The sequence below is a fragment of the Staurois parvus genome, unplaced genomic scaffold, assembly GCF_062004578.1.
Source record: "Staurois parvus isolate SC_StPar_1 unplaced genomic scaffold, SC_StPar_1.0 ptg000886l, whole genome shotgun sequence".
Lineage (NCBI taxonomy): Eukaryota > Metazoa > Chordata > Amphibia > Anura > Ranidae > Staurois > Staurois parvus.
In genome coordinates this window covers 4,886,918-4,903,322 of record NW_028318682.1, presented here as the reverse complement: position 1 = coordinate 4,903,322, position 16,405 = coordinate 4,886,918, and the positions used below count along the sequence as shown (strand labels likewise).

The window sequence follows — 16,405 nt, the reverse complement described above, 5'->3', positions numbered from 1 at the left end:
AGGGTGCCGTGTCGTGGCTCTGTGGCTTACGTATGTATTTGCAAATGTGTGCAAACTAAACTACTGTTATAAACGCATACTGTTAGACAGGTTAATTCGGTTGTTAGCAAGCTGGCTGGCAAGTTGTCCAGGAACATTGTTCTCTCCCCCTTATTCACTATGTGATGCCTGTTTATGTGTCCTTGCTTCATAAGCCAGTTATAGACTTGGGCGGGTGGCCACTTTTATTGCCTACTCTAACCATACCCTACTGCAGTCATTCTCTACTCTAGTCATACCCTACTCCAGTCATACCCTACTTAAATGCACCTAGCCTCTCTCAGTCTTACCCCAGAGGAACCCTTGAAATATTCTAGGTCTCAGGGAACCCCATCTAAAATTAATTGGTGGTTAGTGGGAAGAATGCTTCGCTTACAGCACTGGTCAGGATGCCACTCCTACAGACTGTAAAGAAACGATAATTGGTGTCAAGCTGTTGATTCTGTCAAGTGGTGTTTCTGGTATATCCAGAATTGTGCAGCCACTATCAAATGAGAGGTCAATCAGCCAGAGCTCAAGAAACCCCTAGCAATGTCTGAAAGAACCCTAGTTCAGAATGGCTGACCTAGCTAGTGACCACAATGCAAATGCCATATAGTGCACTGCAGGGAACAGATGGGAACGAACTGTGCTTTATTGCATCCTGCATTGTAAAACATAGTGCATGCTGTCAAAATGCATAGGCTGCCTTAGCGCAATGTTTGTTAATGCAAAATACTGCACATTAAAGACATGTGTCGTAACAAACTTCAACTCATTGAAACTATGAGAATGAGGGCCAGGGGCAGACTGACAACTCATGGGGCCCCAGGGCAATAGGGGATCATGGGGCCCCTGTGTTCTTGCCCACACTCAAAGCACACCTAAAAAAGCCTATAAAAGGTACCAGGGGCATTTCATAGGGCCCCCTACTGACCCCGGGCCCTCGGGCAGTGCCCGAGTGCTCGAATGGTCAGTCCACCCCTGATGAGGGCATTTCTTCCAACCAGTAGGTTAGCAGGTTCAGCAGGTAAAGAAGAATTCTAGCTGCCCCCATGTACATTATAATTATAATTGCTATAAACCTGAATGAAGTATTAAAAGAAAAATAACACATCATAGGACTGTATGCACAAATTTGATCAAATGACATACGCTGTGTACAGTATCTATGCAGAAAACTCCACTGTCCCATCAATTCATGTGTTCCTTCTGCTGACATTGTCAGTCAGCTGGGATCACACATTAGGAGTGAGATGGTGCCACCTGCTGGTTTCAATAGAACAGTACACATCACAGCCGAGGCATACTGCAAGAATTCTACTTGAATCCCCAAGCCTTTTCCTTCCTAAAGCTGGCCATACACTACACAATTTTCTTGTAATTTTCTGTCCAATTTTCTTTAGATTTACCTTCAACTATGTAGTGCAAGGGCCTGCCTAATTGGATACAATTGAAAGTGTTGTTTAGGTTTGATCTCCTATTATATGGTTTTTGGTAAATTTAAAGCGAAATTCTCAAGTAAATTGCATAATGTATGGCCAGCCTTAATCCCCTTCAGTCCTGGAGCATTTTTTTCCTATCGATGATATCTCATGCATGTTATACCTTTTTGATGTGTGTAGGTTACCCTAATATATTAAACATTGTTTTTTCAGCACAGACAAGGATTTAATTTAGTAGCAAATTTAAATACATGTGCAGAAAGATGGTAAGCGAGCGCTATCTAAGATTTCCAAAAAATAGCTGCTGGAACACCAAAAAAGGCAACCAAAAACAAACCTTCCAAACATTATGCATACAAAAAGGTGCAGCGCTAGATATACATAAAGAACTGAACATAGTAATAATAAAATGGCATATTGAATGAACATATAGTAATTGCTGCTATAGAATCAAGTGCAAAGTCGTATATCACCCTACGGTGAAACAGGTGAATAAAATGTCCCAAAATAATGGTAAAAAGCCCACGTGGGGATCCGATAGATCCTAATGAGTGCGTGGGGAGTAAATCCAGTGTACCAAATGGTGGCTATAGGATAAATGAAATGCGCACTCACCAGAAGTGCATCAAAAATGCACATATGAGATTAGCCTGTCTCATCAGGTTAGGTAGTGGTCAGCTGCTGCCAGGATAGGGTCAGGATCACACACCATCCAGTCTCGTCTAGAGTAGGGTACTCCAAGGACCTTACTGCGTATCAACGTCTGGGGTCCCTTTAAACAGGTTCTGCAAGTGGGGGCTCTCAGAGAAGAGAGCCCAATAAGGGACACCACATAGTGTGATACCATAGACACTAGTCTATTGCTTCAAGGAGTAACAAATAAATGCATTTTCTCCTCCCCTCTGAAACATGCACACATCACCCCTATACTTAAAACGCCCTCCCTGGACCCCAATGACACGAACAACCTCAGACCCATCTCCCTGCTCCCATTTACATCTAAACTCCTCGAGAGCCTCGTCTACACCCGCCTATGCTCTCACCTCAACGACAACCACCTCCTCGATCCCCTACAGTCCGGCTTCCGTCCCCTACACTCCACCGAAACCGCCTTACTCAAACTCTCCAACGACCTGCTAATCGCCAAAGCTAATGGCCACTATTCAGTGCTCCTACTCCTTGACCTCTCTGCGGCCTTTGACACAGTCGACCACCCCCTCCTCCTCAAAATACTACACTCCCTCCTTCAGCATTACCTATAATGCTACCACCTCCCCCTCTCTGTTGGGGTCCCTCAAGTCTCTGTCCTTGGGCCCCTTCTCTTTTCCATCTACACCTCCTCCCTTGGCCAACTCATACACTTTCATGTGCATAAAAGGCCCTGTTGGTTAATAAGCCATATACCACTATGCACCCCTTGTAGTAACTTTAGACTAGGCTTTGAAACTAAAACTTTACTTGTAGATTCTGCATCAATACAGTTGAAAGTACACATCAGTCCCTAACTAGCTCTCCTAGGCTGCCCAGGCATACCTTTTGCAGGTAGAAGTCCATTTCTGGAAGAGTCTATTACCAGTAGGTTCCTTTGTGGTAGCGCTTACATTTTCTTGTGCGGACCAGTGTTGCCTTTTTTCATGCGGTCTTTCCGGCGACCCCCTGGACCCAGCATTAACCCTTTCCCACCTGGGCAGCCCAAAATTCCCTATCTAATAGCTTAATCTGTAGGCACCTGCCTATACGCAGTCTTGAGAATGATCTAATGTTAACTCATAGTCTTACACATGGATCACATTTTCTAGACATTTGTATATTATGGATTTTCTGTATGATTTTCATTAGATTTTTTTATTATCACAATTGGAATACCTTTTCAGTCTTTTCATGTGAACTCAATCTACCAGTGATTCTGCAGATGCTTTCATTGGTGTTCATTTCTCATGTCTCCCCTCTTGATTACTATACAAGCAACTTGCAGCACTGTCTGTATTTGTATATATTATTTTTTCAATAAACATTTTCAACTTGTTAAAAAAGAATCGAAAATCAGACAGAGGTTCTTGCTCTTCCTCACTCCATAAAATAAAAACGTTTTGGCTAGAGTTATACTTTAATGCTTTTAGCTTTCATATTCTCTTTTTATTTTAAACAACTGAATTTCCTTAGATCTTTAATAATACCCAAGAATTAAGGAGACTTACTTGGATAAGAACGCTGAAGTCTGATTCGATCCGGGAATTTGTTTTCTTTGATGTGTGGCAGTGGAGCATCTGAGTATCTTGGAGAGGGCAGCCATCTTACAGAAGGTTTCCAATCTAGATCACAGCTGTAATGAAAAAGTGGCAATAGAGAACTCAGCTATACTTCTGGTACATCAATTTGCTCTTAATAGAGGCCAGACTTCCCCTCAAACAGCAGGCAGATCCATACCTGCCCAGTGACTTGGAATGCTATGGGTAGCTATGGGTGTGAAAATAATAGAAAACATTAATATGTCAAACCCTGCCTAAACCCACATCATGGAGTGATTCTACTCAGGCCAGGGCTGCTGAACCTAGAACGCACCAATGACCTAACGACATATTCCCAACTTTAGTTGCTCTTGAGCCACTTTGAAGAAAAATGTGGTGAATCCCAACTAGATGTGCCAGTTTCTTTTAAATGTCAAATGCAGTTTGTAGTCACCACATTCATTTTTCAGACTTGTACCAGAACAACTGAATTGAGAACACATCTGGGAATATTGGGCTTCCTAGTTTCAACAGCCCTGATGTGACTAGGCCAACCCTCCAATAAGGCTGCAGTCTATGAATCTCTCTACTTTATATATTACTATATGAGGGATCAGAAATATTCAGAAGCATTCAGAATTACTTCTTGGAATTCACGCTTATCAGGGGTTCAGTCTGTTCAACTGAACCCCTGAAAATGTTGGCCATCCAACCTTAGTGCTGACAATTAAAACAACACTAATATAGAATTTGAGTCATTTTAAAGCTGAACTTGTGTTTATATCATACCTAGTTCAAGGGTCAGAAGTTCTTAGGACACAGAGTGCAAGGGTCAGAAGTAAGTAATGCATAGAGCACAGGGGTTAGAAGTATGTAACAAGCAGAGTGGAGGGGTCAGGAGTAAGTAACACACAGACTGCAGGAGCCAGGAGTACATAAAACACAGAGTGCAGGGGTCAGGAGTAAGGAATGCATAGAGCAGAGGGGTTAGTAGTATGCAACACACAGAGTGCAGGGGTCAGGAGTAAGTAATGTATAGAGCACAGGGGTCATGAGTAAGTAACACACAGAGTGCAGGGGTTAGTAATAAGAAACACACAGAGTGCATGGTGTCAGGAGTACATAACACACAGAGTGCAGGGGTCAGGAGTAAGCAATGCATAAAGCGCAGGGGTTAGAAGTACGTAACACATAGAGTGAAGAGGTCAGGAGTAAGTAATGCATAGAGCACAGGGGTCAGGAGTAAGTAACACACAGACTGCAGGAGCCAGGAGTACATAAAACACAGAGTGCAGGGGTCAGGAGTAAGGAATGCATAGAGCAGAGGGGTTAGTAGTATGCAACACACAGAGTGCAGGGGTCAGGAGTAAGTAATGTATAGAGCACAGGGGTCATGAGTAAGTAACACACAGAGTGCAGGGGTTAGTAATAAGAAACACACAGAGTGCATGGTGTCAGGAGTACATAACACACAGAGTGCAGGGGTCAGGAGTAAGCAATGCATAAAGCACAGGGGTTAGAAGTACGTAACACGTAGAGTGAAGAGGTCAGAAGTAAGTAATGCATAGAGCACAGGGGTCAGGAGTAAGTAACACACAGACTGCAGGAGACAGGAGTACATAAAACACAGAGTGCAGGGGTCAGGAGTAAGTAATGCATAGAGCAGAGGGGTAGTAGTATGCAACACATAGAGTGCAGGGGTCAGGAGTAAGTAATGTATAGAGCACAGAGGTCAGAAGTAAGTAAAACGCAGACTGCAGGGGCCAGGAGTACATAAAACACAGAGTGCAGGGGTCAGGAGTAAGTAATGCATAGAGCAGAGGGGTTAGTAGTACACAGGAGTCCATGCTACACACAAAATAGGGGTCAGGAGTGCATAAATCCCAACTACAAGAATTAGGAAACATCTAATCTCACAATGCCCCCTCTGCTTATTATGTGCAGTCATTGACATCATCACATACAATGTAGAGCTATTACCCTGTGTTGTATGTTGGCGGGGTGGGGTGAGTGTGCAACCATGGCCATGAGGCACTTAGAGAGAAGGCTGTGGGGGACCCATCACCACACTGGAGGGACCCTGCTGGACTGCTGGAGGGCAGAATATAGTAAGAACTTATTTTGGCACCCCTGGACATAACAAGCCATTAACCCTTGCAGTGCAGTCTAGTGTAAAACAATAAAGCGTGGCCTGAGCCCAGCTCACTCACACTGTGTGGTATCTACTACAGCCAAACCTTTTATATAGTTGTAGATTGAGTGGAGATGGGTTTAAATCTCAGTTTTTTTTCTGCTCTGTACCTCTTGAGAAAATGTTCCTTAATGAGGAGCCTCACTCTAGAAAAACAAAATTAAAGTAAACAGCTACAAGTACTGCAGCTGCTGACTTTCATTAAACATGCACTTGCCAGTCCAGGGATTCCACATTGTCTTCACCCAGGCTGTTTTTTCACCAGTCTTTAGGTCTCCAGCAACTCCATCTAGGATATGGGAATCCAGCTTTGACTTCCTGAACCTTCATAGCCGCCTTCCAACTGCTCATGTGTGGCCTGCAGGTGAGGGATGACCTTCCACTTGGATCACCTAAGTGACCTGAGTGGAAGCGGAGTGGGTACCTGTCAGAAATAGGTGCCTGCTCCAAGAAATTAAAAAAACCCTCCAATAGTGGTGGGGAGGAAAAGAGGAACTTCTCTTTTTGGGTGTAATTACATTTTAACTTCCTATTTTGGTGACAGGAAGTGGTAAAACTCTCCACTGATGAGAAGGGTGAGAAGCACTGCTACGACTGTCAGGTGTTTGCTGTCCTTGTGTATTATGTTTCCATTTCTTGTCCTGATGTCAGAGGGACAAAAAGTGAGGGAAAATGTGGCCTATGGGGTCACAAGTAGCAAAAGTTCTAACTCTTCACCATTTTATTCAGACCTAAAAGTGATTTGGCTAGAAATTGACTTTAACCACTTGCCTAAAAGGCACTTTTACCCCCTTTCCGCCCAGGCCCATTTTCAGCTTTCAGCGCTGTCGTACTTTGAATTACTATTGCGCGGTCATGCGACACTGTACCCAAACTAAATTTTTATCATTTGTTTTGAACAAATAGAGCTTTCTTTTGGTGGTATTTCATCACCACTGGGGTTTTTATTTTTTGCTAAACAAACAAAAAAAAAAAAAAGATAAGTGTATATTTCCCCCTAAAAAAAAATGCAGCTTACCGGACTGCCAATAACCGTCATTTCCTGTTTACATGTGATCAGCTGCGATAGGACACAGCTGGTCACATATAAAAGGCGGCTCTGATTGGCCCCCTTCTTGGAAACGTGATCAGAGATCACGCACGGCGCAAGCTCCAGGAGGCACGTGTGGGGGTGTGGTTCTCGGGGGATGTCCATGGATGCCCTCCCAGAACTAGCCGACCGCTCTGTAGCTTTTTTTTTTCACTATAGTGTGGTCGGGAAGTGGTTAATGTGTGCCCTGCACTGCTGCTCTTCCCCCAGCCGTAGCAGATACATACAGTACAATACAAAGTACTGTACAGCAGTTGTATCTAACATTTACATTCGCTCTTTATACTTGTGCACAGAATATTAATTTGGACTTGTGCTGGCTACAATATATGGCACAGTGTAGCAGGAGCACATACTAGACTATAGAGTTTACAGTATGGTGCTGGCTACAATATATGGCACAGTGTAGCAGGAGCACATACTAGACTATAGAGTTTACAGTATGGTGCTGGCTACAATATATGGCACAGTGTAGCAGGAGCACATACTAGACTATAGAGTTTACAGTATGGTGCTGGCTACAATATATGGCACAGTGTAGCAGGAGCACATACTAGACTATAGAGTTTACAGTATGGTGCTGGCTACAATATATGGCACAGTGTAGCAGGAGCACATACTAGACTATAGAGTTTACAGTATGGTGCTGGCTACAATATATGGCACAGCGTAGCCGGAGCACATACTAGACTATAGAGTTTACAGTATGGTGCTGGCTACAATATATGGCACAGTGTAGCAGGAGCACATACTAGACTATAGACTATAGAGTTTACAGTATGGTGCTGGCTACAATATATGGCACAGTGTAGCAGGAGCACATACTAGACTATAGAGTTTACAGTATGGTGCTGGCTACAATATATGGCACAGTGTAGCAGGAGCACATACTAGACTATAGAGTTTACAGTATGGTGCTGGCTACAATATATGGCACAGCGTAGCCGGAGCACATACTAGACTATAGAGTTTACAGTATGGTGCTGGCTACAATATATGGCACAGTGTAGCAGGAGCACATACTAGACTATAGACTATAGAGTTTACAGTATGGTGCTGGCTACAATATATGGCACAGTGTAGCAGGAGCACATACTAGACTATAGAGTTTACAGTATGGTGCTGGCTACAATATATGGCACAGCGTAGCCGGAGCACATACTAGACTATAGAGTTTACAGTATGGTGCTGGTTACAATATATTGTACAGCATAGCAGGAGCACATACTAGACTATAGACTATAGAGTTTACAGTATGGTGCTGGTTACAATATATTGCACAGCGTAGCAGGAGCACATACTAGACTATAGACTATAGAGTTTACAGTGTGGTGCTGGTTACAATATATGGCACAGTGTAGCAGGAGCACATACTAGACAATAGAGTTTACAGTATGGTGCTGGCTACAATATATGGCACAGTGTAGCAGGAGCACATACTAGACAATAGAGTTTACAGTATGGTGCTGGCTACAATATATGGCACAGCGTAGCCGGAGCACATACTAGACTATAGAGTTTACAGTATGGTGCTGGCTACAATATATGGCACAGCGTAGCAGGAGCACATACTAGACTATAGAGTTTACAGCAGGAGCGGACTGACCATTTGGAAAATCGGGCAGTGCCCGAGGGCCCGGGGTCAGTAAGGGGCCCCATGAGATGCCCCTGGTACCTTTTCCATAGGATTTATTGAGTTTGGGCAAGGACACAGGGGCCCCATGATCCCCTATTGTCCAGGGGCCCCATGAGTTGTCAATCTGCCCCTGGTTTACAGTATGGTACTGGCTACAATATATGGCACAGTGTAGCAGGAGCACATACTAGACTATAGAGTTTACAGTATGGTACTGGCTGGTTTTCTCACTCTCTTATACCCACTTTTCCTACCACCGGTTAATTCTTCCTCTCCCTTAGGCACCAAGTTTCCAAATAGATGGGTCATAAACGGTATACATTTTTTCTTTTTTCACATTATCGAGGCGATCACCGCCCACTCCCTATCATTATTTGCAGACTGCCTTGCAAATAATACGACCCCACTCATTTCTGGATTGCTCCACAGACCTTTACAATCCGCATTTCTTTCTTGCACCACCTGACGCCAATTTCTCATTGTTTGATGTACTGTATTGATCAATGCACATACTGTATGTTTATAGGTATATCGTTCTGTATAGTGATACTGTTTATTTCTGCATAGGTTAAGGCCGGGTGCTGAACTTCCTGTACCCCTCTCGGATGTATGATGTACAGTATGTGGTATTTATTCCGATGTATGGTCTTCGCCTACTGACCCATACACTTTGACCTATTGATTTGTAACCCTTATTGTTATTATGCTGTAACACTGGCTTGTTGCCTTACAATAAAATATTTGAACAAGGTACTGGCTGGTTTGTCTGCTTGCTTATTTTCACTATAATTTAACTTGCTTTAAGGGCTAATTCACATTAAATGCAGTGCAGTGCGTTTTTTTCTGCATCAAAAAATGCATGCAGTGTTTTCCATGTATTCCCCAGTTCACACCAGTGCAGTCTGTTTCCAAAGCAGAAAAAAAGTAGAACATGCTGCATTTTTTCTGCACAGAACTGTACTGGAACATAGCAAACTGCATCAAACTGCACCGGAACTGCATGTGGTGTGAACTGTAAGCAAAAAGGTATCCGGAGTACATTTGTGTGGTGTGAACTGGCTCTTAATAAAAAAGAAAAGTGTTTTCACTGTAATTCACCTATGCTCAGGGGTGGACTGACCATTCGAGCACTCGGGCACAGCCGGAGGGCCCGGGGTCAGTAGGGGGCCCCATGAAATGCCCCTGGTACCTTTTTTATAGGCTTTTTTGAGTTTGGGCAAGGACACAGATGCCCCATGATCCCCCATTGCCCGGGGGCCCCATGAGTTGTCAGTCCACCCCTGCCTATGCTGGCAAGGTATCAATGGCAGAATAAGGCAGGTTCCATTTGTTCGTATCTATAGGCTGTAAGTAGGCTCAAACTTATAATAGCAAGCCCTGGAATTCAACCATGGCATACATTAAACAAAATATTCTCCTTTTGTCAAATGATTGATAAAAATGAAGTGATTAAGGATATAGTCTTTATATCTAAAGTCTGAGTGTACTGCATTTAAAAGAGAAGTGTGGGAATAATAAAGAAACACAAATATGCATACTCACCTAGATGGTGGCAGCATTGGTATGATGCTGTATCTGTCCCCTGCTGACAGAGAACTGAGCGATCACAGACAGCTGATCACTCAGTTCTCAGTTTTCTCTGCTTTGCCCCTCCAGCACTCACTGGAGCGCTGGGTTGTCCCATATGGAAGAAAAATATATTTGAAATATATTTTAAATATTTTCTTGCCAAATATATTGCCATATATTTGAAATACTACAACTTGCCATATTCAATATTTCAAAATATAATATATACGTATATATATATATTTACCAGGGGCGGACTGACCATTTGGAAATCCAGGCACTGCCCGAGGGCCCGGGGTCAGTAGGGGGCCCCATGAGATGCCCCTGGTACCTTTTTCATAGGCTTTTTTGAGTTTGGGCAAGGACACAGGGGCCCCATGAGTTGTCAGTCCGCCCCTGATATATATACACACACACTCTGCATGTTGGAAATGCATTTTTATTACAAAATATATAAAAAATATTTTTAAAAATACATATCTACATTTTTGGAATGCATTTACAAATATAGGTAAAAATATATGTTAAAGTTTCTTTTTTATGTTAAAAAAATCTGAAGAATATATTTAAAAATTATATTTTTTTAAAAATCTATTGTTTTAAATATATTCTTCAAATTTTTTTTATATTTTGAAATATATTGAATATGGCCAAAATAGTAGTATTTCAAGTATATGACAATATATATGGGAAGAATACTTTTAAAATGAATTTCAAATATATTTTTCTTCCATGTGGGGTGGAGAGAGTAGGAGTGGCTGAGTGGCTGAGGCAGCTGCTGGTCAGGAATCTGGGTGGATTCCGGCATTAAAGTCAGAATCCCTCCAGAGCCTGGACCAGCTGAGTGATGTCAGCCAACAGCAGACTTAAGCCCGCTGTCGGTTGAATATGGGAAACAGGAGTGCAGAATGAAGTGCATTCCTGTGATCCATAGAAGTACAGCCAAAAGAGCCTACTTCTCCTTTAACTTTGCTTCCTTTTAGTCTTCCTTGAAGAAGTATAGGATACGTGATATGTTACTACTTACTTAGGATGAGCGAGTGCAGTGTTGCGGATAAAAGGTAAGCTGATTCTTTTACCCTGCTTTTCTTCAGGACGGCCTTCTCCATCATCTGAAAAAAATTTAGATCGCTTTTCTTAATCTATGAAACATAATATTCAAAATAAAAAATGTGCAAAAGGTCAACTGACCGAAAATACTTTGGTCCTCAAGGCTGTAAGATAAGAACTCTGCTGTAAGGCTCCATTCACACTGGCTTCCAAGAACGCTCCTAGAGGAGTTTAGCCTGTAGAAGCAACTAATGTTATCCTATGTGTCCATGCACATTAAGACAATCAGAGGCATTTTTTAAGCTCAGCATTTAGAAGAAGAAAAAAAACCCTTCTGTTTTGAGTTTTTGAGAGTGTTTTAATAGCAGAAAAAGAAACACTAAACACTTCTAAATGCTGCTAAACCCTCTTAAAATTCTAGTACAAAAAAATGCTCAAAATTTGTGTTTTCATCTGCCAAGAGCATTGGCATTGGTTGTATAAGCCAGTGTGCATGGAGTCTAAATCTCTAACTAAAAGCAAAAACTGAGTAGGCCCATTTACACTATTGCAGTACATGCATTGGGACGATGCGGTGCCATTCATTCTGAATAGCAACCCAACCCAACATCCTTAAATTGCATTGTGCCTGTAGAACTGCTACATGCACCTTTTTTTGGGAAGTCCATGCAAATGATCGGGCTAATGCACATTAACACGCAGCATTGCACTAACACTCTCCCGTCCCTGTACTGAACGTTAAGATATACCTGTAAAAAAAAGTATAAACCTACATTTCCCACTGCCCAAGCTGCTGAACACTGCTCTGTTCAGTAGAAATCATACCATAGAGTCCACTGGGAACCCAATACTTCCAAGAGTTTCAATCTCCTGGGCACTCCACAGCTCATATAGGCCCTTCCTGGTGACCCCTACATCATTACTGTATCATGTATTGACGTGGTGGTCATCTACAGGAGAATATATTGTTAATCAGATTTATACCTCCAAGTCAGCGAGAGGGTACATGTGGCTTTGAAAAACCTCTTACCATTGACAGGCTTCACTATGGTAAACACAAAACCTTCAAAAGGCGTGTTTTGGAACTCTTCTGCATTGCACAAAAGGTAAGAAAATGGGTTCTTAGATCACCAGATTACCAAGAATATGGTACAGTGCTGGACTATAGATATGTCTAAATAAAAAAAAAACCTTAGTTGTTAGAAAGCCGAGTTTTTATTGTTGTTTTTCAGTTGGGGATATTTGCCCCAATATTTGTCCTGGTGACCACTGTGTGGCAGAGAAAGACGGTAAGTCCATCATAAATTTTAGTGTTGCCATGAGAATAAGAGGTAAGAGGAAATCTTTCAATGTGGTAAATGCTCTGGTGACAGGTCCAATATGGAAATTCCTTTTACCTAATAAAGATTTCTTCTCACTTTCTGGCTATGTCTCCAAGAGTTTAATTGAAAGGAAACTTACCAATAGGGACACAGACATTGTTATTGTCATTCAGCTATGAGTATTGTTGGGATTAGTCATTTGCTGTGTTTTTTTTCTTTTGGGAATTTTTTCTGTGAGTTGGCCAGCATCGGGATTGACAATGGATTAACAACTAGGGATATTTCTTGGGGATTGCTATTTTTTTTTAATAAAGTACATGTCAAATGTTTGACTGTCTTTGCAATTCTTTTTGTCTAGGTTACAATTTTTGTTTTTCATGAATAAATAGGAGTGCTGTGTACCCCATACTAATACACTAAGGGGAACAGTATCTTATTATTAAAGGGGGCTTGCAGATTCTTCAAGGGCTGCCATTAGAAATCACAGTGCCCCATACAGCCCATCTGACATTAAAATCATTATTAGGAGGCAGCAGGGGGAATCGAATCCTGGACAGGGAAGGTGAGTGGGGAGGTGTGTGGGGGAGAGTAATTACAGGAACTGCTCCCTGCAGCAGCTAAAAGCCAATGGGAGGGAGAGAAGGGGAAGACAGCTTTTAGCTGCTGCACGGAAAGACACCCGGGGATCTGTTCCTCTAATTGCACCCCCCTCCACTTTACCTATCACCCCCTCTCCTGCCCACATCCGATTCCTCTGCTGACCGGCACCCCCCCTGCTGACCTGGGCCCCATACAGGAGGACTGGTGCTACCCCCCTATCAGCAGCCCTGAGCCCCCTGCCTGCAGACCTCCACATCCACTGGTCAGGGCTGTGGGGAAGAGGCCCTCACCCTCCTCAACATTCATCCCCCTTCCTTCCTGGACAGTCAGGCTGAATGCTCAGATAAAGGGTTTGACATGGATTTTTTGGGTGACCTCATGCAGTTTTTTTTTGTGGGGGGTACCCCCTTAAATCCATACCCAACTCAAATTGTATGTATTTTTGGAGACAACTGTAGACCAAACCTATTTAATATGTGTTGACATGGCCACGTGTAGTCCCCATTACAACGGTTTGTGGCAGCAGGGTGACAATGCAGGAGCTCAGTTGTTATACAGGAATGGTGAGTTGTCTCCCTATTACAGAATTACCTGAACATTTATATATATATATATATATATATATATATATATATATATATGTGTGTGTGTGTGTGTGTGTGTGTATATATATATATATATATATATATATATGTGTGTGTGTGTGTGTGTGTGTGTGTGTGTGTGTGTGTGTGTGTGTGTGTGTATATATATATATATATATATATATATATATATATATCTTTTTTGTGTGTGTGTGTGTGTTAGAAAAACTATTTTAAAATATCCAGACACACAATGAACTTTCATCTTAAAGAGACCCTAGCAGATCATTCCTTTCAGTAAAAGTCTTCCCATAAGATTGTATGTGTATTTCATGTATTTTAGATATGCATTTACTTACAGATATCCAAAAGCCATGACACAACTGCTTGGCACCGCCATTTTGGATGTAAAGTCAGCAGCCCCAGCAGACTCAGAGCTTATATAGGAAGGTGTAGCAAGTTTAATGACATAGGGAACAAAAAATGATTTATGAAAAGGAAGGAAACACTACAAGTAAGCATTTAAAACATTTGATTTTTCTGTGTTTTTACCTGCAGTTTTTTAAAGCAGTAAAGCCCTTATTTTTACTTGTACCTACAGGTAAGCTTATAATCAGACTTACCTGTAAGTACGATAAATATCTCCTATACGGTGCACCATTTAGGAGATATTCACATCCGCGATAACCTATGACATCAGCTATGCATGTGCAGTGACACTCTGCATTTAGGACACACAGTATGCCGCTGAATGCAGAGTGCCATGCCACGGCTAGGTCTTTCACACACATGCGCAGGAGTGACGTCATAGCGTCAACTGGCCAGAGCCTGCGAACCCAGCAGGAAAACTGGGTGAAGACAGAGGTGCTGGGGGTACTGGGGGAGCCAAGACAGCACTAGAGGGCTCAATGTGCTGGTAAATATGTCATAGTATGCAGTTTATATTAGCACACTATTAATTAGATCTGCAGAGGACCCGATTTCTTTTTCTTAGCAGTTTACTACCACTTTAAGTTGGTGGCAGGGACTCATTCACATTAAGGACTCATTCACATAATAACAATTAATGTGTGCTAAGTTATGGCAACCCATGCTTCTTAACACAAGAATAGAATTGGAAATGTACTACACTGCACAAAGCATTCATATCCTGTGTTGTGGTGCAGGATACTGTAGATACTTTTTTTTTCATTTTTGATGTACTGTATATGAGCATATGGGTGTCACTAAACCTGGAATATTTTTCATTGGTTAGCAGACTAAAACTGGCCATACACTGTTAAATTTCCCTTTGAACATTTGTAGGAAAATAGTTCATCATGACTAATTCATTCCAAATCCCTTAAGATTTTCACCAAACCTGCTATTTGAATAGAATCCCAGATGTATTAAACAGCTTATTACAATATGTACGATTTTTTTCCTGAACGAAAACCGCTTTCACAGTTAGAATTTCAATTTGCTTTGAGGTTCCTCATCACTACTGTGAAAATAAACATCAATTTGACCCCATTAATCAATAGAAAATGGAACAAAGGTTCCAAAAACAAAAAATTTTCAGGGCCCGTTCACACTACATGCATTTCAGTGTGTTTTTTGTCTGCATCAAAAATGCAGGTCATATGGTTGTCGATGTCATTCATCAGTGCTGGCAGTTCCAGTGTGTTCTGGTTGCAGAACAAAAAAAAAAAAGTAGAACATGCTGCATTTTTCCTGCACAGAACTGTACTAGAACACACATGTCCTTATTTAAATTTAGGAAATTTAAAATGCACCAGGACGCACCAAAACGCACTGGAACGCACATGTCCTTAATTAAATTGTAAGCTCCGAGGAGCAGGTCCCTCCTCTCCCTCTTGTATTGAACTGTATTGTTGCTGTATTGTCTCTCGTTATATTGTAAAGTGCTGAGCAAACTGTTGCCGCTATATAAATCCTGTATAATAATAATGCTATTTAAATGTAAGAAATAGGGGAAAGAAATGAACCAAAATGTGCCAAAAACGCATCAAACACACGCAGGAACATGTCAAAAATGCGCATGCAGAATTGCATCTGAACTGCATTTCTGTGATGTGAACCAGCCCTCATACAACATGCTACTGGTGTATGGCCAGATACCTGTGACACACAGCCGCTGCCTAATTGAAGAAACCTGATTTATATACAGGAAAAATAGACCATTCTTGTATTAATGATATGAAAAAGAAAAAAAAATTAAATTAGCATAACATTCAATATGTTTTTGTTTTTTTTGTGAAGCTCCAGATTATTCATATTAGTTTTCTTCATAGTTAGTGTTAAAACCTGCAGATGGTGAGAGTCGGCATGATGTAAATCCAATCTGACCTGAACATACCTTTATGGGATAGGGGGTCCTGCAGCATTGTCATGACTTCCACACCTCCTCTTAATGGAAGAGATCAACACTTCCCCAAACTTCTGTATACAACCTCCAACACACTCATCATGTTGTGGTAAACAGACTCTCCATTCAAACCTGACAACTAGTCTTTCTATGTGAACAATGGTGTGTCCTAGGAGACCACAGAATAAACATCAGGAGTACTGTATGTGTCTGACACTGATGGAACATTGCCAATATACATCTACAGTGTACAGCGGGACTGGAAAATATATAAACAGAGAAAGATTAAAGCATTAATATTTCA

The 16,405-nt window shown here is 41.8% G+C and overlaps 1 protein-coding gene across 1 annotated transcript in view; it reads right to left on the bottom strand.

Annotated features, from left to right (window-relative positions):
* Positions 1-16,126, bottom strand: part of SPATS1 (spermatogenesis associated serine rich 1) — a 75,648-nt gene extending 59,522 nt beyond the window's left edge. The window contains exons 1-3 of the mRNA XM_089656086.1: positions 16,093-16,126; positions 11,205-11,289; positions 3,662-3,786 (exon numbers count right to left, since the gene is read on the bottom strand). Coding sequence (XP_089512212.1) covers positions 3,662-3,786; positions 11,205-11,289; positions 16,093-16,126 — 244 coding nt within the window. The remainder of the gene's footprint in view (positions 1-3,661; positions 3,787-11,204; positions 11,290-16,092) is intronic.
* Positions 16,127-16,405: the final 279 nt, after the last annotated feature.